A 23,349-nucleotide genomic window follows, 5' to 3' on the forward strand; every position below is an offset into this window, starting at 1 on the left:
TAATGTTTGCGTAACTTGTTTTTTCAAAGTAGAAATGCTCTAACATCCCCAATGTACTATTATATTTGTGATACTCTATCCTTGTGTTTCCGATCATTTTTGTTCTTTATATATATCAGGGAAATGTCATTTGACTCATAGATTTTACTAATAGTTTCATCTTCATTAAACTTTCCTCTTAATAATAAAAAATGTTTTTTACCATTTAATGCTTTTATACTGAATTCTATTTTATCTTATTGTGATCTCTGTGTTACCTTTTAGAATTACACCAAAATCAGACAAGGTCCCCAGATGTTACAACAGAATTGAAGAAAAAAATGTAAAGTGCAAAACAACTGAGTTAGACCTGAAAGCTCATTTTATTGCTCTGGAGCAATTGTTTTGCCCTGGAGCAGAGGGCAAAGCATGAATGTAATTTTTAGATTTCTATTCAAAGCTAATATGATAAACAGGCCCCCTACTGGTGGGCTGATCTTTTTGCATCACTTGCTGATCTTGCCCCTCTGCTTTCCCCTGAGCACACTCCCCATACTCCTTATCTCATGAGTTAATCCTCCTAAAAACTAACCATGATGACTCTTCTCTGCTCAGATCTCACTTTGGTATTCTGTTATAAGATATTGTCCACACCCTTTGGAATAAAACTCATGAGAACCTGCTCAATTCTTCATAGTTTTTATATCTGGCTTCATCTTCTGTATCTATACCCTCCCTACTCACCCTGTACACCCCCAAGCCATTCATCATGTTTTGTCATAGGCTATGTTTTCCTCTTTAATGAATTGGACTTCTTTACTTGAACTAATGAATGTCCACTCATCTTCTCAGGCTCTTCTTTAATGTCTGCCTCTTTCAGGGTGAACATTTCCCCCAGTCAGAATAGGCTTCATCTACCCATTGACTCACTCCATAATTTGTTGCCACCTCTATAGTGTCCATAATCTTGTTGCATTGCTATTAGTTGTGTCCTTCTCTACTGGAGGACAGTGACTGCACCCAGAACGGGACCTGGTACCCAGTGAGTGCTCAATAAATACTTGTGAAATAAGGAAAAATCAACTGTTAAAAATATTAATTATATTCAATCAAAATAACTACAATAAACACTTGCATTTTTAAATGTCTGTGAATAGAGAACTGAACAGCATTGAGAGAAAAAAGTAGATGTTAAATTTTGAGTAGCATCATCCTGGATGGTTCCCCAAAAAACATAAGAATTTCTTTTTCATTTCCAGTGTATCTGTTAGAATACTTAGGTGTTCATTTAATGAACAATGGTTCCTGGCAGCAACACAGGGCTTAACTTGAACACTTTTTAGGGCACCAAGTAATCTAGCCTTCATTTTTTTTAATGTTCATTTATTTATTTATTTAGAGAGAGAGAGAGAGAGAGAGAGAGAGGGAGGGAGGTAGTGGGGGCAGAGAGAGAGGGAGGATGGGGAGTGCTAACAACCTAGAGCATAAACCCACGAACCCATGAGATCATGACCTGAGCCAAGATCAAGAGTCGGATGCTTAACTGACTGAGCCACCCAGGCACCCCATAGCCTTCAGTGTTGTAAATCCACCCTTGAGTTGTTTTAATCTCCTACAACAACTAAGACTCACCGCTTTTTTATCAGAATCTGCTTCAGACAGTGGTATACATAATTGTTTTTTAAAATCATTTATAAACTTTCATAAATAAGCAGGCTAGGAAAAAGGAAACATTTGAAGATACTTTATTTATATGACAGAGAAATCTCATAATAAAGTCGTTATTTCATTAATTCACAAAAAGCACTATCTCAGTTAGAATTAAAGGAAAAGATGCACACCAAACCATGAAGACTTATTTTGTCTTCTTCTTCCCCCTGTAATACAAACAAAAATATGTTAAGTACTAATTAAGTGAATGGTGCAGCAGGTAACTGGTTCTATTATTTTGCATCGGGGAAGTACTAAATAGATGGGAAGATCTTCTGATGGCATTCTCTGAAACCTTAGAAAAAACCTAAGAGAATTTTGAGTTTGTTGAGTCACTGATTAAACATTGTGGACACAATTTTGTTCCAGCATTTCTAAAATAAACTCTGTATTAAATTGCATTTATTTTTTAAAAAAGCATTTTAATGGTAGGTCTCAGGATGTATTTTGCTATGGATCAATATTTTGGGAGAATGACCATTAGATTTATCCTTGTCTGAATTTTCTGTTACCTGCAGTAATTTAAACTCCCAAGGCAGCACGGGTTTTTGAAATCAGTTTTGGACCCTGAAAATTAAAAGCAAATAAGAATCATCAGATGAAGAGTTGGATGACTCTGCCATTTTTGCCATTAACTCTCCACCATCTAGGGGTGAACTCACATGGGGCTCAAACTCATGAACCGTGAGATCATAACCTGAGCCAAGATTGACTTGCACGCTTACTTGTTTTCAAATTTCAAGTACACCTCTGATGCTAGCAAGCTGGGACCATGGAAGCCAGAGAACACAAAAATCCACCTGTACCAATAGTAGACATAGCTTGTTCTCCTACACCAATCTCCAAATTGTTACCAAGCCCCACCACACCCCTCACCTTCCTCCACAAATCACTCATAGAAATTGGAAGGTCTGCAGAGAAAGTATAGCTGCTACGTGTTAATGTTCTCTACATCTAAATGAATGTCTTCCCATATCAAGCGACATTTATCTTTTTGTATCATGTTCATCAGAAAAGGTTTACATCAAAACTATTTTATCAGTTTTGTTTTATCTGATTTGGTTATCTGTGTTCCACCCTCTCTACTAAAAGCACAGACACATATTGATAAGTGTACACCTGGCAAAAAGGCTGAATTATAAAATATCTTTCAAAATTGTAATGATGCTATATTCAAATATATTTAGTAACCTAAACTAAAGGCCTATAAAATGTAGGCAATTACAAACCCATTTAAAATTATTAAATAATAAGTTTAAGATAATTCCTAATTACTAGTCTGTTGATATACAAAGGCATGATCCCAAATGAGTTCAAAAATATTTTTTAGAAATATTCCCCCGGGGTGCCTGGGTGGCGCGGTCGGTTAAGCGTCCGACTTCAGCCAGGTCACGATCTCGCGGTCCGTGAGTTCGAGCCCCGCGTCAGGCTCTGGGCTGATGGCTCAGAGCCTGGAGCCTGTTTCCGATTCTGTGTCTCCCTCTCTCTCTGCCCCTCCCCCGTTCATGCTCTGTCTCTCTCTGTCCCAAATAAATAAATAAACGTTGAAAAAAAAATTTTTTTAAAAATAAAAAAAAAAAAGAAATATTCCCCCAATGAGGGTTGATGGCGGGTGGGAGGGAGGGGAGGGTGGGGGATGGGTATTGAGGAGGGCACCTTTTGGGATGAGCACTGGGTGTCCTATGGAAACCAATTTGACAATAAATTTCATATATTAAAAAAAAAAAGAAATATTCCCCCTATATCTTGTTTGCACAATTAACTTGCTGTTAAGTCCTTTTACTCCATTTAGCTGAAGCGATCAGTTCTAGGCCAGAAACTGTCTAAATTATCATCAATTAGTTATATATTCAGTTTATAGTTCCCTCTATCAGGAAATAAGTTGAATTTACTAATTTTCTTAACATATTCTAAAATTATGCTTCATTCTAATACTAGTGAGAAAACTGATTATTTCTTAAATGTCATAAATTCCTTCAACCTATTTCTAAATACATTTAAATCTCTCTGGCATTATTTTAAAGTTTTAGATGAGTGGAATATTCTTTCTGTTATTCATTACAGAAAACTCCATCCCAAGTATTTTGAGTGTGAAAATGAGCTTCACATACCTCTTCTGCAAAGCAGGCTTCCTGCTCTTGGCCTTGGCAGCACTTTTCCAGTAGACCAGAGAAATCTGCAATGACAGCCTCAAGTTGTTCTTCTGTTATTTGAGGCTTTTGCTTCACAAGGTTAATGAGAAATCTATAATTTAAACAAAATAAAAGAGAAATCTGTTATGCAAAGGTATTTTTCTAAAGACTTCCTAGCAGAGTCTTGAGAGTCCTAGCAACCCTCCCCCTAAATCCTCACTCCATCAACCCATCACCAGATTTACAACATGCACTCTGTCTAACGCCTTCATCAGAAATACTGAGGCTAGAAATGGGTAGATATCCCACTAGTCTGGATTTGTGCAGATGATTGATGAAACATGATTTTATAGTGCCACCATACTGATATGTAGTAAGATACAGTCTTTTTCTTACTTGCCTGGAATATGCTTCCAGTTCTGCAGTCTAACGTATATCCTATCAATACTCAAAGACCCAGAATTCCAAGCTCCTGCCATTCATAATTACCACACCCATACCTGAGCATCGGTCCCACCAATCACCTGCACTACTCATTTAGCAGCACTTTCTTTTTTTTTTTTTAATTTTTTTTTCAAACATTTATTTATTTTAGGGACAGAGAGAGACAGAGCATGAACGGGGGAGGGGCAGAGAGAGAGGGAGACACAGAATCGGAAACAGGCTCCAGGCTCTGAGCCATCAGCCCAGAGCCTGACGCGGGGCTCGAACTCACGGACCGCGAGATCGTGACCTGGCTGAAGTCGGACGCTTAACCGACTGCGCCACCCAGGCGCCCCTAGCAGCACTTTCATGTTGGAACCAATGTTGACCGGGGACTAGGGAAGACTTGCCAGAGGAGGCAGCATTCTTACTGTACTTTGAAGCATGACACAGATTGTGACAGCAAAAAAGGGAAGGACAGGTTTCCCAAAATGCAGGAAGACAATTTACAAAGCAAGCGAGTAGGAGCACCTGGGTGGCTCGGTCGATTAAGCAACCCACTCTTCATTCTGGCTCAGGTCATGATCTCATGGTTCGTTGGTGAGATTGAGCCCTGCGTCAGGCTGTGTGCTGTGAGGATTCTCTCTCCCTCTCTCTCTGCCCCTCCCCTGCTCTCTCTCTCTCTTTCTCTCAAAATAAATAAATAAATACACAAAAAAACAAATATTAAAACAAAGCAAGTGAGTACTAAAATGCATGGGAATTTGGAGAACATAAGTTCCACTGGCGTGTGTTAACATCACTATTACAGAATGCCTCCCACAATGAATTGAAATGTGCATTCCATCTCATAACACCCATACTTCATGGTTGACTCAAATATTATGGTTACTCTCTTCAAGAAGTAAACAGTGCGAAAAAAAGTTTCAATAGTGTTTTCCCAGTGTTTTGGAATGGAGGTACCCAAACTTACTGCAAGGACATATCCTAATTCCCCAAAGTAGATTGCCATTTTTCTCAGTCCCAACATGTATCACAACAGAGAGGATACTGTTTTTACAAACAAAAACTTGTCTGCCCTAGTGAATTTTTCCAGGCCTATGCTCCCATGAGGCTGTGAAGGCACTGAGACAAAACTATTTTAAAAGCCACTGTAAGTGCTTTGGGGCAATAACATTCTCCTAATAAACCCAAGATTGTTGGGTATGTAAGGTAGAAATCTCCACTCCTATTTGGTGTTGTTGGTCTTCTCCCTGTTAGCAAAGAACCATTTCTTACTGCTGCTTCATTGTTTGCAGTGCTACACCCTGAGCTCGGCACAGATCCTTATGGAAGATGAATCTGTCAGCAGAGAATGGCGAAGGGACATATGTTTCATCCACCACTAAGCTGCTGAAACACGGCCTCCTGTTGGCATACGAAGAAGTGCAGCACAGGCCAACACCGGGGTTTACAGGAGTCTCTTCATGCCTGATGCATAATTGCCCAATAATAAGATCAGCCTGGTTAGGACAACAGGAAAGAAGAAAGCAAGGAGATTCAGCATGAGCCGCTATGTTGACTCAGGCTTCCAGAAAATTCTTGCAGTTTTTAAGGCAGTAATTTATAATCAGTATTACCAAAAAAATCTGCTCCCTGGGATCATATGTTGCCACATTGTGGATTCTTTTTTCACTCATTGTTGGGGATAAACTTCACATTTAGTGGCAAATATTTCATAGGTAATGTCAAAGATAGTCAGTCCCTTCAGTTATTTGAAATACGCTTCCAGTCACATACATACTTCCAAAGGCAAAAAATTATCTGCCCTGATGGCTTAAATCCATGGTTTAAATTTTTCATGTATATCTATCTAGTGGAACTTTCCATTTTCCTTTTGGGACCCAGAGAATCGCTTTCTGAAGGTACAATTTCACAAGCCTCATCCTTTCATATACATACATACTTGCACACGTCATACATGCATACAGGTATACATATGTATACCTGTATATATGTATACATATATGTATATGTATGTATATATGTATATATGTATATATGTATACATATATGTATATATGTATACATGTGTATACATATGTATATATGTATATACATATGTGTATATACATATACATATGTATATGTATATGTGTGTGGATAATCCTAATTGAAAAGAAACAAGGCCAGCATGTGTATGTGTGCACGTGTGTGTGTCTTTTAAGGCTTTCCTCTTGTAGAGTCCTCCTACCTTCCACACTTCAAAGATATTTCTTAAATACCTGGTAATAACTTGTAATAATGGCCAATATGTTTTGTGTGCATACTATGTATCCAGCCAGTTCTGAACGAGTTACAGGGATTACCTCATTTAAGACAGTCATCCTATGTGGGTGGTACAATTCTTATTCCCAAATGTCAGATGAGAAAGCTCAAGCCAAGTGCTATAACTAGCTTTTCAGTGGTGACAGTGGACGGGGATGCAGGCAGGAGGCCTCCAGAACCTACACTCCCAATCTGCTACAACAGCCCCTGTCCCTGCAGTCTCTCAGCACGTGGGATTCAATCAATGATAAAGGTGATGCTTAATCACAGGAATTCTCCTTCCACTCTTACCTTTTGTGGAAAATTCCAAGACATGAAGACTAGCTAGCAAATAAGTCCTTGGCATCCGAAAGAGGAAAGGGGAAACGATAAATGTACAATTTGGTTCACAATTATGATCTTAAGGGAAAAAATAATGAAAAAAATCAGCCTGTCATTTTATGACACTAGTGACATTAGAAAGTAAAGATGATTGGCATTACTAACGAGAAAGTCATTTTCTTATTCAGCTTACCCTGTTCTAAACTCTTTACCCTGTTAAAGGGGTGAGGGGGAATGTCCCTAATATGATAAGATGATTATACTACAAAAGGCAAAAATATAAGTATACTAAAAATAAAATGACTTATAGGGGCACCTGGGTGACTCTGTCAGTTGAGTGCCCAACTTCGGCTTAGGTCATGATCTCACAGTTCGTGTGTTTGAGCACCCAGTCAGGTTCTGTGTTGACAGCTCAGAGCACAGAGCCTGCTTCGGATTCTGTCTCTCTCTCTCTCTCTCTCTCTCTCCCCCTTCCCTGCTCATGCTCTGTCTCTCTCTCTCTCTCTCTCAAAAATAAACAAACATTGAAAAAGAAAAATTTTAATAAATAAAATGACTTACTTTCATCTATCAAAAGTGAAGTTTTTTTTTAACTCAATTCACATTTTTTTCCCTTGTGTCCATTAGACCAAACTCAATGCTTATGGATGCACAGTGGAGTAACTAAGATCTATGTGTGAACTAGATGCAGTGGGATAATAGCACAGCAGCAGTAGAGGCATGTGCAACCAGAAAGGAAATTGTGAAGAAGGTATGGCATTGGGTGTTGGAGCCTGGGCTCTGGGAAGAGCTGCATATGCATTCAAATATCAGCCTCACCATTTACTACCTGGGACATGTTGGTAGTAATTACTAATTACTAATCAGTAATTACTAATGTAATTTCTTTGAGCCTCATTTTGCTATAAAATGAAGACGGTAACGGGGCATTTCAAAATTGATTTTCTTTGTCTTCTTTTTTTAACATTAAAGTATTTCGTGAGCAAAAAGAGGAAATCATTGAATTGAATGATGTGTTGGTTATTCTCTTTCCGGTTCATAAAGCTTGCTTAGACATCTTTGGATAAACTGGTTGCACTCCCCCAGCCTTTCTAGAAGGACCAGAAGCCTGGCCACATGCCCAACTGTTCAGAGCTGAGTTCATGCCCTCTCCAACTGTAACTAATCAAACAAGTCTAGTAAAACCATCTCCACAGTGGTTTTTACCATTTCTCCTAAATGGGAATTATGAGACCATTTCAAGTCAAACGGGGCAGAAACACAATGGGACTAAACAAAACACTCACCGCTCCCTCACCACAGGCCAATTGCTTGTCCTCACTGAGTTGGCAACAAGTGGCTGCTGCGGTTGCCATTTTCCTAGTGAAGGCCATCAGCTCAGGTGGGGTCAGCTGAGGGGCTTTCTTTGTGTAAGCAACAAGAAACCTGAAAGAAACAATTTTTTTTTTCACCAAATCCTGCTGAGCCATTCATGAGTTTTTGACTCCTCACTCGTTCTCGAAGATCCTCTCTTGGTATCAGAAGCCCTGATGTCAGCTCATTTGTATTACCAACAAGGTATTTGGACCACCTTTCAAGATGCATTTGCTCTAACCACCACTCCCTATACTTCTATTATAGCGACATATCACAATGGGGAAACAAACTCTGGAGAGTAGACTGACACCTATTCCAACCTCCGAAGTTTCACTGATACTAGCTTTGATCTATTCAGTGATTCCACTCTGACAGACTGCAACAGAATAAATATCTTTTCTGCAAAAATCTGCATGATTTGGGGAACCCAGAGAAGTACCAATATCAGACTTTTATAAGCCATTCTTCTTGCTCTCTAGAAGAGGGGAATGGGGATGAGTACCTTCTCCCAAGGGAAATTGGGTGATCGGATTACACTGATTTCCAATATGAAATAGGGGCTGAAATTAGAGTAGCCCTGGGTGACTAATTTAGGTTTATATTTCCCTCACACTACAAAATTTGAAATCACTAAAAGTGCTGTTTAAAAAAACATACACGTTGGGGCACCTGGGTGGCTCAGTCGGTTAAGTGTCGGAATTCGGCTCAGGTCATGATCTCATGGTTCATGAGTTCCAGCCCCAAGTCGGGCTCTGTGCGGACAGCTCAGAGGCTGGAACCTGCTTCACATTCTGTGTCTCCTTCTCTCTCTGCCCCACCCCCACTCATACTCTGTCTTTCTCTCAAAAATAAGTAAACATTAGAAAAAATTTTTAAAAACGTACGCATTTTGTAAGTAATATTCTCCTAGTTTCTGGAAGAGGCCACAGCTTCGCTTTGCCAATGCTTGACTTTCCTGGATATATTTCTCCAATTCTTCTTCCTGAAAATACAAGCATTATTATGTACATTTTCTTCTCTTCCGGGACACATAACTTTGTATGTAAAAATTGACCAATAATATATTATTCTGACACCAATCTTAGAAAAACCAATTTTAGAGGGTTTTTTTGTAATACTAAAGATAATGAGAGTGTGACTTGTGACAATTAAAACAAATGGACCGGGGCGCCTGGGTGGCTCAGTCAGTTAGGTGTCTGACTTTGGCCCAGGGCATGATGTCATGGTTCACAAGTTCAAGCCCCGCATCTGACTCTGTGCTGACAGCTCAGAGCCTAGAACCACAGCTTCAGATTCTGTGTCTCCCTTTCTTTCTGCCCCTCCCCTGCTTGCACTCTCTCTCTCTCTCTCAAAAATAAATAAACATTAAAAAAATAAAAATAAAAACAAATGGACTTTGGGGAGATTAAGCTTAAAACTGTGAATCACCAAGCTATGTGATGACAGAATTCAATGTTTGGATAAAGGATTACAGTTCTTTCTGTACAAATTCTTGCTTTCCTGGAGCTGTTCAAAAATGAGTATTATTGTTATTCTGTGTGTCAAAGAACTTTTGGTTGCCATTTTTCTTCCTACAGTAGGCCACTGGTTGTTGACTACTAGTTAATAACTACTTAATATCTAGATGACTACTTAGTAGATGTAACTAGCTAACTACTAGTTAATAACTAGATGCTTTCATAGACACAGCATTTTTAATGGATAATTTCTATGCAGTTTTTCAGACTCTCCCTAAAAAGTAAGAGCAATTCACCCCTTTATCCTGGCATTCAAGAGGGTTTTCAGACTGGGAACACTTCTCCAATAACTCCTGGTATCCTTTAGCCACTCTTAGAATTACTGGGACAGCAAGTTTAGTATGTCTTCTGGAATATTCATAGGTAAATCTGAAATGAGTGTGAAAAAATATCATGTTGTTGCAATTAAGAGACGATTTATTCCTGTGTTATATGGCATGCAAATGTTAAAATTCAAATGCATAAGCCTGGAAATCAAATATGACTTGAACTATATGCACAGTAAAACTATTAATACAAATTATAATCCATCCAATTGTTCTAAAATGCTATTTTGTTTTCTTTTGCACTCTTCACTTGGGTTTTTCAATTATGAGCTTTACAGTCATTTATTCAACAAATATTTTTCCAGTGCCTACTCTATGCAAGCATTTCTTTCAGCAGTAAGGATTCAGTAAGGTATAAGATAAAATGCCTGACCTCTCAAAAGCATACATTACAGGGAGACAGAAATGAATAAACAAAACTAGGTCATCGAATTCAGGTGGTGATAAATGAGTGAAGAGAAATAAAGGAAGACAGAATGTGGGGGGAGTGAGTCTTAATTTAGAGCATTGGTCAAGAAATGTCTCTTTGGGTGGCTCTTTTGGAACAGAACCCTGAGTGAAGGAAGCTACACAAGTACCTGGAGGAAGATCATTCTCAGCTGAGAAAATTTCTACTGCAAAGAACCTTTCTAATTGAAGAAGTGCTTCTATTAGATAAACAATTATTGTTGGATGTGTGGGTGGGTAAGTTTAAAGATAATTCTTGAATTTACTAATTGTATTTCCAAGTCATAGATATAAGTAATATTTAGTTCTGCCACCAATAAATTGTCAGTGTGGGTTTCTTCAATTTGGACTTTGTTCTTGTGTGTGTAATTTTATTTAGCAGTGCAAATTATGTGTGTCCAATCTGAATGCAAATTATGTATGTCCAATCTGAATACAAGTATAGAGTGATATCCTTAGGGAATATGAAAGAGAAAACTGGGCCATTATTTTCATTATTACATTAGAATCAGGCTTTTAATTTTATAAAGACCCTTGGAGATCATTAAGCCTGAAATCCTAAGAGCTACACAAATCCCTCCTCGAATAGTGTCCATAGATATACACTGTACAATAAAGGAAAATGTATTAACTTGGCTGCTTGCTTCCTATCAGTTATATTACAATAAAGTACTATACTGCAAGTATCTCTACACATTTTTATTTTCTTACAAAAATAAAACACATATTAAATAAATAGCAAATAAACTGTTCTAATAAAAGCCCTTCTATCTACCATTATCTATTGAGTTATACTTCGGAAAGTTTTGAAAACATGCACAGTGAAAAAGCACATTCATAACCATTAGCCCTTATTATCACAAAATATCCATATCCTATTTGGAAGCTCAGTAGTAGTCTTCATACGAGTAATCCATACAAAGACGACAGTGCTTCTGATCCCAGAGAAATTGATACAAAATAAAATATAGCTTCAGTTAGTAGCAGCAATAGTGAAAGTCTCATCAGTGTAAGATAGATTTCATTTCCTTATTCCCTACTTATCTGCTTAAATAGATTTTGGTTCAGAACATTCTAGCATCACCCAAACATACTGAGTTCAAAACCTGTAACCATCACTCCCCATTTCAGCAACACAAAACTGTCAGCTACATACTAATCTTTACTCATGTGAACATACATTTACAGAGTGTGTTACCTTGCCATGAAAAGATCTTTTTCCCTTGAAGAAAATTGGTTGAAATCTCTGTCTCCTAAAAATCTATTTAGATTCGGAGATAATCCTTCAGGTGTGTCATCATTTTCTGCATGAATTATGCATTGACCAAGTTCAAGTATGGGCAATTTGCAGCATTCTGCTATTTTGCTTGACAGAATATCTTGCCGAGAACATAGGTAGGACATAATTTTTTCCTGTAATAGGAAGATGAGGGAGGAAGGAAGGGAGAGAAGGAGAGAAAAAAAAGAAATAGAAGACATTGTACCTTGTCTCTAATGTTAGTGCTTTCTCCCTACTTTGCTTTTCCTTACTCCTTTCTACCTACCCATTTGTTCAATTCTTCTTTTCATAGTTGTCAGCTAAAATCTATTTTGTATTAGGAAGATTTTAAAAACAAGATAGAAATATACTCTTCAAACCAAATGACATGCACATAGGTATATATCTTTCTATTCCTATTAAAATGGGCTACTGGACAACGTTTGCTGTTGATGTCCTAATCATGGAGAGCAAACTTTCTGCTCCATGTTAACAGATCAATCTGCAGTGACCCACTATGACCTCCAGAGGGCAGGCTATAGATGATGAAATTTCAGCACATCTAAGAATGGAACAGAACTTCCATATCCCTGTCACGGGACTAAAAATCCAAGCCTTCTCAGTAAGAACAATTAGAACCCATCATTCAGCCATTAAAACCAATTGACATACCATGTTGAAATTAATTTTTCCACTTTAAAGGAAAAGGGTGGTAATGAGTTCCAAAAATGGAAAAATAATTTAAGTGCCTATAGAAATCAGTAAAATCGTCTATTAAAACCAAGACAACTAACTTCAAAGAAAAACAAAGTAATTTTTCTAATATGCAAGTAAAAATTTGTAAAAGGAAAAATAAATGAAATAGGAAATCTGTCTTTGGGAATCTTCCCCAGCTCTTCACACCAGGACCTCTGCCTTTGCTCAGAGATTGCCTCTTTCAGCCAAACTGCCATGGGACTGACTTAAATGAGCATTTTATCTCCACATCCAACCCTTTGGAAACCAGGTTCAAGCCTGAGTTTCTAAGCCTTTTGAATATCTAAGAGTAATGGTTTGAAGCCTTCTTGGAGAAGACGGTGTATCACCAGGGACCAGAGAGGAAGGAATTTGGGGATAGATAGGCCTCTTGTACAGTATCCAGGAAGCCTAAAGTTGGCCCAGAATAGATGAATGCCATGCTGCTAAAATGGCGACTAACTATGGCACGTTTGAGGATTCTGTTTGGGGGATTTTCTTTTGGTTTTTAATTCTCCTAGAGCCCTTTATCCACGCCTCTCTCTGTGGCTTTGTATCTTGTGGAACAGTTTCTGGTGTTGTTTTTGTTGTTTTTTGTGTCATTTTGTTGTATTCATATCATAAATATAATAGAGCCCCTTCTGTGGCCCAGGCGTCGTGCAGCCGGCCTGTGGAGATAACAGCAAACAGAAGACAGGCCCTACATGCCTCATCTCTCCCATCAGACTGTAAATTCCCTGAGCGAAGCTTCTGCCTTAGTGTTCTTCATAGTGTCTAGCACACAGAAAGTATTCCGTATATATGTGCCAAATGAAATGATAAATGGCTAGAAAAACCAATTGGTTAAAAGTAAAGAGTCTCTCCCCCAAGATTCTATGTGGAGTTTATGATCATTTTCAGAAGAAAGAATGGGCCCTGGTGTCACGAGAGGAGAGTATCTCTTAAGTGAAAGGCAGGGTTAACAAAACACAGTTTCAGTTTTACTGTCAAGAAGTCTGTGACTTGACTCAGCCAGCTAGCTACCCTACCCTGTGACCAACTCCAACAGCCTTCTCCCATGTAGAAGGAGAGCCAAAGAAAGAAAATGAAGTGGAATTATCTCTGTTTTGGGAAGCAAGACTCTTTACCCCATCCTGCAGACACTCCAGCACGTTTCCTCTGCAACATTCCTCATGTATGTGGGCCACATCCAGGACCAGTTTCTGAATTTCGGTAAAATTCGCTTTGGAAAACTTTTGACTCAATTTAGTAACAGTTCTAAAGGGGAAGGAAAGGAATTAGAAATCAATCCTGATTATCTACCAAAATTAAATAATACAGAGAGAATATTAATATAGTTGCAGTTCCAAAAAGAAAGAATTGAAATGCTTTCGCTGTTTGAAAAGAAAAGGGAGGGGTGCCTGTGTGGTTGCTTTAGGCTCAGGTCTTGCTTTAGGCTCAGGTCATGATCTCACAGTTCATGAGATCAAGCCCAGAGCCTACTTGGGATTCCATGTCACTCTCTCTCTCTCTCTCTCTGCCCCTCCCCTGATTGCACTCTGTCTATCTCAAAATAAATAAACAAACATAAAAAAATAAAAGAAAAATAAAAGGGAAAGCATTAGAAGTCTTGTCAATTCCAACCAATCTTTGAAGGCGATGGTTCTATAAAGTGACCCGTCCCCACAAATACTTTGGATATGATTTATTTGTCTTTAAAACCTTTCCTGTGAATTGGGATGAAATCTATCTTTTTGCTGCTCATCCGTGATGCTGAGTGCTTATAATCACCATAGTGAGTGGGTGGGAAAAAATTAAAAGGACAAACAATTAAGAAATGGAAAATTCCATGAAAATAATAATCATTTTTTTTTTTTTACTTGGGAGAAAAAAAATACTCTGAGAATACAGAAGGGGCATATATGTGCAAATACATGAAACAAGACAAGAAAGTAGAGCCCACTGAACATTCAGACATGTCAGCATACCAAGAATGGAGTGTGGCCAGAAGGGAAATAAGAAGTAAAAAAGCTTGTTCCTTCTACATATTTCCTTAAGTGTTAAGAGACGTCTAGATGAAACCACTACCCCCTAGAGCAACTGGTGTTGCTGCTTCTGATAAGGATAGATTTTCTTTATAAATTTATAACATTTAAGCTTAATCACTTACGGATAGCAAATAATAAATACAACCATTATAATAATAACTTAATTTATATTTTATTAGTAAGAAAAAATTGAAGCAATTCACGAATCAGTCTAAGCTTCTAATAACTAGAGTTGGAAGGTAGTTATAGCAAAATCTGACCTATTCTAAGAAAACATTTTAGAACTAACTCCATGACTAACTTTAACCTAGGTCTCCACTATGTATAATAATTTTTAAATGTGTCATTTAACAAGCACACAAACTAATGAACTTTGAATGCATGTATTTGATACTCGTCAATTAGCATCTCAAATATTTTCCTACACTAGAAATGCTTCATTGTAAAGGTTGAAGAGCACTTTAAACCAGTCATGTAGTTTAAAATTTTCTAGTAGCCACATTAAAAGGTAAAGAGGAAAAAGTTAAATTCACTTTAATAACATGTTTTTAACCCAATATATAAAAAATGATGCCATTTCAACATAGGATTTCATTCATATGCGGAATCTAAAAAAGGAAACAAATGAATCAACCAACAGAAAAGCAGAATCAGACCTATAAAAACGGGGAACAAACTGGTGGCTGCCAGAGGAAAGGAGGGTTGGAGGATGGGCAAAATGGGTGAAGGCAGAGGGAAATACAGGCTTCCAGTTATGGAATGAATAAGTCACAGGGAATAAAAGGCACAGCATAGGGAGTATATTCAATGATATTATAATAGCGTTGTGTGGTGACAGGTGGTAACTACATCTCTATAGGTGAGCGCAGCAAAATGTATAGTGAAGTTGAATCACTATGTCGGGCACCTGAACCTGGTGCAACATTGTGTGTCAACTACATGCAAATAAAAAAAAATTATTTAAAAAAATATTTTAGGGGCGCCTGGGTAGCTCAGTCGGTTAGGCATCCAACTTCGGCCCAGGTTCTGATCTCATGGTCTGTGAGTTTGAGCCCCGCATCTGGCTCTGTGCTGACAGCTCAGAGCCTGGAGCCTGTTTCAGATTCTGTGTCTCCCTCTCTCTCTGACCCTCCCCTGCTCATGGTCTCTCTCTGTCTCAAAAATAAATAAATGTTAAAAAAATTTAAAAAAATATTTTAATATGCAGTTAACATAAAAACCAATTAAGAAGATATTATACATTCTCTTTTTCATACTCAGTCTGTACACTGGGAGCACAGTTCCTCATTCACATCAGCCAATTTTGGAAACGGTCAGGAGCTACATGAGGCCAGTAGCAGCCTTGCCCTGTAGCACAGCCTTAACCCCTTGGTAATTCTGATTCTTACATCTGATGCCAAAGTCTCAACTGTCAGGATACAGACAATTCGAGATCACTGGCCTAGTAGACGAATAGGAATCAGGAAAATAAATCACGATCAGGACGTAGAAACACTGGGCTCTGAAGACTCACAGTGGGGTCCTGGGTAAATTGCTTTAATCTCTCTGGGTCTCAGTTTATTCCCATGTACAAATGAAGAGGTTGGACTGTCTTCCTCAGTATCCTTACAGCAAAGACAGAATATGAGACAGAGGTAAATTAAGTGTGCTTTACAAAGAGTTAAGCAGCAGACTATGGGTTAGCTTCCTTCCACTCCTGGGATTTCAGGATTCTAATCGCATCAGCTCTCATCAAAGGAAACTTCATTCTCAACAACAGAAACAATGAGAAAAATGAGCTCAAACTGAAAAATAGTGGTTTTGCACATATCACCCTCTTCCCTACTTATAGGGCGTAAACTTACATGGCTCGGAAGGTTCGGGGTCCAAAATTTCTCATCACTGCACATATATGTTGATTTAACAAACTGCTTTCTCTTAATTCTTTTGTAATCAGGGCTGTCTAGATATACAAGAAACAAGTTGTCAAGAAAGGATGTATTTTCCTTTGCAGGTGCTAATTAGAAAACCAACAGCTTCAAGGAAAGCATGAGACCATAAGGAATATTATGAAAATTGCAAACATGATACATTTTTACAGAACTTCATTTACTCTTTCTTTTAGGTTGGTTTATATACATCTATGCCAGACAGATTTATTAAAAATACTCTAAAACAAGAACATTATAACTTTCATACTTGGGATACTGAGTGCACAACTGTACTTTTATTAAACTAATTGAAACCTGACGATTTCTTAAACGTCTGCTCTGTCACACACACAAAAGTAAAGAAACGATAAGATCGCGTCACAGACTGACGTTCTGGGAATAGTCACAGTCCTTAGGAAATTTTTGTTGTATGACTTTTGTTGTGGCAAGTAATTAATTGTGGACGTTATTCTCATTCTCCAAACCCAAAAAAGCTGCTCACGTCTCCAAACCTACATTTCCTTTCATTAGGTGATGATGATGTTTACACCTCAAATTTGTTCTTAGCATCAAAAGAAATAATGAACGTAAAGTATTTGTCATGGTTTTCTTTCTCTTTTTCCTCTCTCTTTCTGTGCCTCCTTTTCTCCTCCTGCTCCTTCTACCGCACCTCCTTCCACCTCCTATTCCTCTCTTTCATTTATGTTATGACCCGTACCTCTGTCTTCCTTTATCCCACCCCAGACTCATGTCCTTAGTCATATAACACTTGTTGGCCAAAGGAATGAATACAAAACAGCAAATCCAGCTGTTTTAGCCCAAAGAATATCAGACTGCTAACATATGCTCTATTCTGAAAATGGTAGTCTGCATACAAAGCGTATTTCCATTTTTAACTTTGTTTCGTTTTAATGAGCCATAGCCAGATTAAAGGGTTGGTTCAGATATCTGTACAAATATAATACCTTTGTTTGGAAGCATTCGACTGCATTTTCAGTTTTGCAGCAGGGTGGAATTATTTTGCCATAGTGGGTAGCCAAAGAAAGAATTGTGGGTGCATACAGAAAGGGGTGCCTTCTTGCTATCTCATAGATGTACCTATGAAATGAAAAGGCACTGTAAGATTTACAAACATATAAAACTAGGACAACCATTAGAACTGGAATCTGGAATCATCCACCTTGACAGTCCCCATGGCAAAGATGGTCTAAGGGCAGGCTCTCTATTTCTCTGGCTTAGACATGCAAGACAGCAGCATGCAAGGCAGAAGTGATTGAGAGTTAGATATAGGATCCCCTAACAGAGAACCTGTGTTCAAATCCCTGCTTCGGAATGTACTAGCACTGTGCCCTCAGCCAATTATCTCAACTTTCTAAACTTCAATTTCCTAGTCTGCAAAATGTGAAGAAGAATGAAGTGAAAAAGGACAGGCTTCAAAGGCAGGTAGTGAGCACTAATCTGATCACGCATGCCAAGCACAACATGGTCCTACAAAATCCTAAGTGTTCAATAGCTGCTAGCCATGTTTAACGTATCTTAAACATTCCTGAATCTCTAATTTTTTTTTATTTCCAGGTAATTCAGTGAACACGAAACACCAAGTATTTGGCTCCAGAAGGAACCACTTTGTGCGGTACTAAAATATTCCTGGGCAAACTAAAATGGAGAGATTAGAAGGAAGGAAAAACAAAACAAAACAAAACAAAACAAAACACAACAAGGTGTATCTCACAACTGTTGGGTCCCGTGAGTGTTGTGTACTCATCTACCTAGCATGCTATGGAAACAAAGTTGCACTCCAAATGGTCCGCCTGATTTCCTAGTGCAGGACCTCAGCTGGTGCAAAATTATTGCCACTTCTCTGCCTTTTAGAGTACCTCTGTAAATTGCAGAGATACTAGATAACGCTTGGTGCTACTCTCCTTCTGGGGTTTTAATCTACCTTTAAATTGGATCCTTACCTGTTCAGGAACATGTCCCTGTTTTCTTCATATGCTTTACAACTGGTGACAGGTTCTGGAACTTGGAAGGGTGGGATGGATGACGGAGTAGCCTTTTTGTGTGCCAGTAAACAGTTATGTCTTTCCTCTTCACTTTGGCTGCAACAATCTGAGAGTCCATACTTTTCAGAAATTTCCTTCTCATGGCAAATTTCGTCCAGAAAGGCAGATAGCTATAGGAAATATTTGTTTTTAAAGAAAGACAACTAACTGTATTTTGAAATTCTGTGAAACACATGAGAAGTTTTCTAATACCCAAAATCAGAACTACAAATTAAAAATACAAATTCCAATATACTTTATTTAGTTTCAGCCAGATGAGAGTTTTCTCTCATGTCTTTTGGGAAGTGGAATTTTTGTGTCCAACCTTGAGAAATACACATGACTATTAAATTACTTTATCTTAAACGGGAAAACACCATGCAATATTTTATCCCCCCCCAGAAAAAAATATTTGAAATATTTCATTTTCCCCTCTTATTTTATCAACAGTTTGGCTCCATGATATCTATGAGCCTTTTAAAAATACGTAAGCCACTTTTTTTGTTGCCTTAATTTTACCAACATCGGATGATGAGACCGATAGTCCTAAGAATGCCTTAGAAATACATGTTTCATTCATCTCAGCAAATTTTATATAGCTTCTATAACTGCTAATATTTAGAGAATCCTACAGCTCTTAAGCAAGACTTTGAATTCTCAATCCACATAAAAATCATGCCTTTAAGTTTACAGTGATAAACCGCCAATCTGTAACATTAACGTGAACCTCTCACTGGACGTAAAGTTGCAATATGGAATGTATTTTGCTTAATTTTTACATTAGCAGGACAAGCCAAAAATAGAGATGCAAAACAGAGAGTTTTATGAAATCATCAATTTCAGAGTTGCAAAGTATTTTATATCTTTAAAAGGGCATCTCCTCTAAAATATTCCAAACACATTGACTTTTGGCCATTCATCAATCCCACCATGGGAGAAGATTCTCTGGGCATTTTGTTCCATAATTGGGTAACTCTAATCATTACAAAGTTCCTAGGTTTTTTTTTTTCTATTGAAATAAAATAAGCAATAATAACTATTATTTATTGATCTTCTACATTAAGGTATATTTAAAAAAAACTATTCATTGTTTAACTGAAACGCAATTATAAATGAGTTTCATATTTTGTTATTGTTTGTTAAATCTGGCAACCCTCAGTATGTGCCTCAATTTCACTACAGTGTAGAGTATAGTGTAATGAAGCCAATAAGGGTGTTAATTTTAAAGCCTGACGGCCTAGTTTAAATCCTTGTTCTGGACTCCCTCAAAAAAAGTTACTCAAACTCTCTGTGCCTCAGCTTCCTCAACTGGAAGAATAGCATTTACCTCCTAGGATTATTGTAAGTATTTAATAAACTAATGTTTGTAAGCAAAGCTGATATTCTAACAGTAACCAGTAACCCCAGTGAGGGGTTCTTCTTGGCTCACTTGGACATCCATCTGAGTCATCAGTGCTATGCTCCATGTCATAAAATATTTTTATTATCGATGAGTATGTAACACTCCCTAGGATAATGTCTGTCACATTGTGTGATTAATAAAAAGTGACTTCTTCTGTTATTATTATATCGGTCTTTATGACAAACCTGAACTGAAAGCTACTATTATTCCTTTTTTTACGGATAAGGAAACTAAATCTCGAAGAAGTTAAGTACCATGCTCATGGTCACCCAGATATTCAGCTTTCAGAACCTTCGCTCTTAGTCACCATGTTTATATTGTCTCTTTACAACAGGTACTCGCTGCTGTTTCTTCAACAATTCAGAATTAATCCAATTCGTCTTTCATCCAACAAGCGTTCAAATATTTAAGTGTATTTCTCATGGCATCCCTGTATCTGCTCTTTTGCCTGCTAAACTTTGGTCAAATACTATAGTGGGATAATATTATTATTATTATCATTATTCACTCACCTGATTTTCTAAACACCCTACAGGCTGCTCACTGCCCGGGGATTTCTCAATTACAGTCAGTATATCTTTCACCATTTTGCTTACTTCTTTGTAAGTGGCTTCTTGAACAAACTGAGCAAAAAATATGGTAGCTCTGGAACAAAAATACATATGAATGCTTAAGGAATAGACATGTCAAGCTGCTTTTCTTCAAATGTAGTTTTCGTTTGTTTTTGTTTTCTGTTATGTGACTTGTTTAGGGGATGACTTTTGCTAAAAAAAAATTATGTGAAATTAGATTCTAGTCATCCAGAAAAAACGTCCGTCTTCTTGCCCCGTACCCCCAAAGTATACATATATCTATTAAAGAACTCAAAGTGGATTTTCCTTAAGAGTGGTTCCTGCTTTTGTGGTCACCCATCCACTGCAGTGAACCTACAGCTGAGGGTATCTATATTCTATAGTGCCTTTCAAATTTAAGCAAAGAATTGGTCATTAGACGTCTGCCTGTATCTACTCTTAGTTGATCAAGATCTGATCCAAGATGGTATTCATGGATTGACCAAAGAATCGTCTTAATAGGGTTCTGGGTACAAGCAGTAGCAATAAAACACTATTTTAAATTCCTTATTAGAAACTTCAGAAGCATAGAATAGACAGAACTCAAAAGAAAAACATACTCTCTACAAATAACAAAGTAGAATATTTTACCTCCTATTATTTGCTACTAGGATTTACATAGTATTCAGAATACAGAATATTGTAATATCATCCTATTGGTATTGATGTGAAAAACTCCTGCATTTATATATTGTGGTTACCACTGATCTGATACTAATCTTCAGTTTCTAAAATATGATTTGGTTTTTCCCATGGAATTTCAAGGACTCTAGAGGTTAATTTAATCTAAGGCATGGACCAACATTTCAACCTCTTCAATATCCATTTGATATCCAATATAAATAACTTCTTCAATTAGCTTTTGTACTTTTCAAAACCCATAGGGCTATCCAGCCTCATTTAATTACCTAACTAAAATGATGATTGCTTTGCATATTTGAATGCATTTATGAGCAAAACTTACAGGTCAACGAAATTCATCTCTGCAGAACATTGGGAAGAATCCAATATGGAAGCTGGAAAGCAAAAGAAACTCCATGAGAAATGGTGTTTTCAACTGCAACCAGGAAAGTGATCGTTCTTACATGTAAATGTGTATGTTTAATTTAGAACTGCACAACTGAGAAGACATTAGGGAGCATCTATCCAAACATCTTAACTTTGTACTTGAGAAAGCTAGGAAACTAAGGAATAGCTAAGATAACAAGAATAATTTATAGTAGACCTAGCACTAAAATTCAATTGTTTGGTTTCCCCCTGTACTGTGATGCTCTAATTGGCTTGGAAATCAAAGGATTAAAAATACGTTTCAGACCTCCTTTTGAACATGATTGCATCACAGTTTGCTTGCTTATTTATATCCCAGCTTATTTATATCCCAGTTTCTTCTTTAGTCAAATAATGATCCATTTTTTCTGAAGTAAAGATAAAGATGTTACTTATTTTATCAGTCTGAGGGGGTTTTATATGTGAAGGAGCCAGGATTATACACTCATATATAGAGATATAATATAAATATATTTCAAAGTTAGCATGTATGCCAATTACATAAATAATGTACAAAACATTAATTCAACATGGAATGTATAAGTCATTCGTAGATAATCTGGAGCACTGCCGTGATTTTGTAAACCTCTTGTAAAGCTACAAGTTTATCATACATTTAAAGATATTCCCCATTAAATATTTTTCTTCTGTGTGGAGCAGGAAGTATAAATAAATCAGGACAAATGAATAAATTCAAATGTAAGAATTTTGATGTAGAGAAAAGACAAAAAAGAAAACAAAATATCTTACCTATTCCATATGCATTTCTGTGCATTGTTCGGGGTTCAGAAAAATTTAGTAGGAAAGTTAAAAAAATTGATATGACCCACTTCATGGTTGTTAGTTATTTTTTCTTTGGCAATGATGGGGGGAGAGTATTGAAAATCATGCTGAAATTCTTTTATACCCTTCTCAAGCAACGCCTGTTAATTAGTAATCTTCTGTTAGTATATCAGTATATGTGTTACCTTATTTCCTTAGGTTGCAAATGGGACAACTTGTCGATAATTAACAGCACAGGGATTATTTGCATTTTATGTCCAAGGACACAGACCTCTTTTCAAAGGAAAAAAGGGGGAAAAAATTTGCAAATTCATCCCATGTTGCAAGTGTTAACAAATACTCTTCTCAATCTACAGAGTATTCAAAGAAATGTTTTTTTTCCTGAATTGCACAATAATGAATATATTTCAAATTAAAAATTTAATGGCGCCATAAAGATGAAGACTCCAGACTTTGTATGAAATTCAGCTAAATGCATTAATTCCTTTAAAAAATATTAATTGAATGCCTATAATATGCCAGGCACTGGACACAGTATTTGACCAAATCAAACTTCACTGAAGAATACATTCATTGCTTGATTATTATATGGATTAACTCAAAAATCCTTTTCACCTAATTTCATGCCACTACAGTCCATTGTTAAGTATTTAGTATGCTGTGTATGGCTTAACAGAAAACTTAGAGCACAAACTCTGATGAACCAAGCCCTATAATAATTTTGTTTGTTACAAAATAATTTTGCATGTATGCCAAACTGAAGTGGGTCAGTTGCACTCTTCATTCAGCAACTCAAAATGATTTTGTTAACACTAACAAAGGAGCACTTACAAATGCCACCTGATTCTAGGAGGGGTTCACCTTGTTAAACCACTGGAGGAACTTTTAAAATTCCTGTTGCTTTGACTGAACCCCATACTAATTAAATCAGAATCTTTGCAGGTGGGATCTAGGCATCACTATTTTCTAAAATCTTCACAGATTATTCACTATTCTAAAGTTAAGATTAAAAATAA

At 37.3% G+C, this 23,349-nt stretch overlaps 1 protein-coding gene across 1 annotated transcript; it reads right to left on the minus strand.

The window, feature by feature from the left end:
* Positions 1-1,708: 1,708 nt before the first annotated feature.
* AFP (alpha fetoprotein) lies at positions 1,709-22,432 on the minus strand. The gene is made up of 15 exons (XM_025922043.2): positions 22,301-22,432; positions 21,468-21,519; positions 20,405-20,537; positions 18,410-18,621; positions 17,414-17,546; positions 16,383-16,480; positions 13,639-13,768; positions 11,717-11,931; positions 9,982-10,114; positions 9,113-9,210; positions 8,159-8,297; positions 5,523-5,746; positions 3,801-3,933; positions 2,202-2,256; positions 1,709-1,856 (listed from the first exon to the last, which is right to left on the minus strand). The coding sequence occupies exons 1-14, from the start codon at positions 22,383-22,385 to the stop codon at positions 2,212-2,214; spliced, it is 1,830 nt and encodes a 609-aa protein (XP_025777828.1). The 5' UTR covers positions 22,386-22,432; the 3' UTR covers positions 1,709-1,856; positions 2,202-2,211.
* Between the last annotated feature and the right edge of the window lie 917 nt (positions 22,433-23,349).

Source organism: Puma concolor, chromosome B1, assembly GCF_028749965.1.
Source record: "Puma concolor isolate L17-30 chromosome B1, mPumCon1.1.hap2, whole genome shotgun sequence".
NCBI classification, from domain to species: Eukaryota; Metazoa; Chordata; class Mammalia; order Carnivora; family Felidae; genus Puma; species Puma concolor.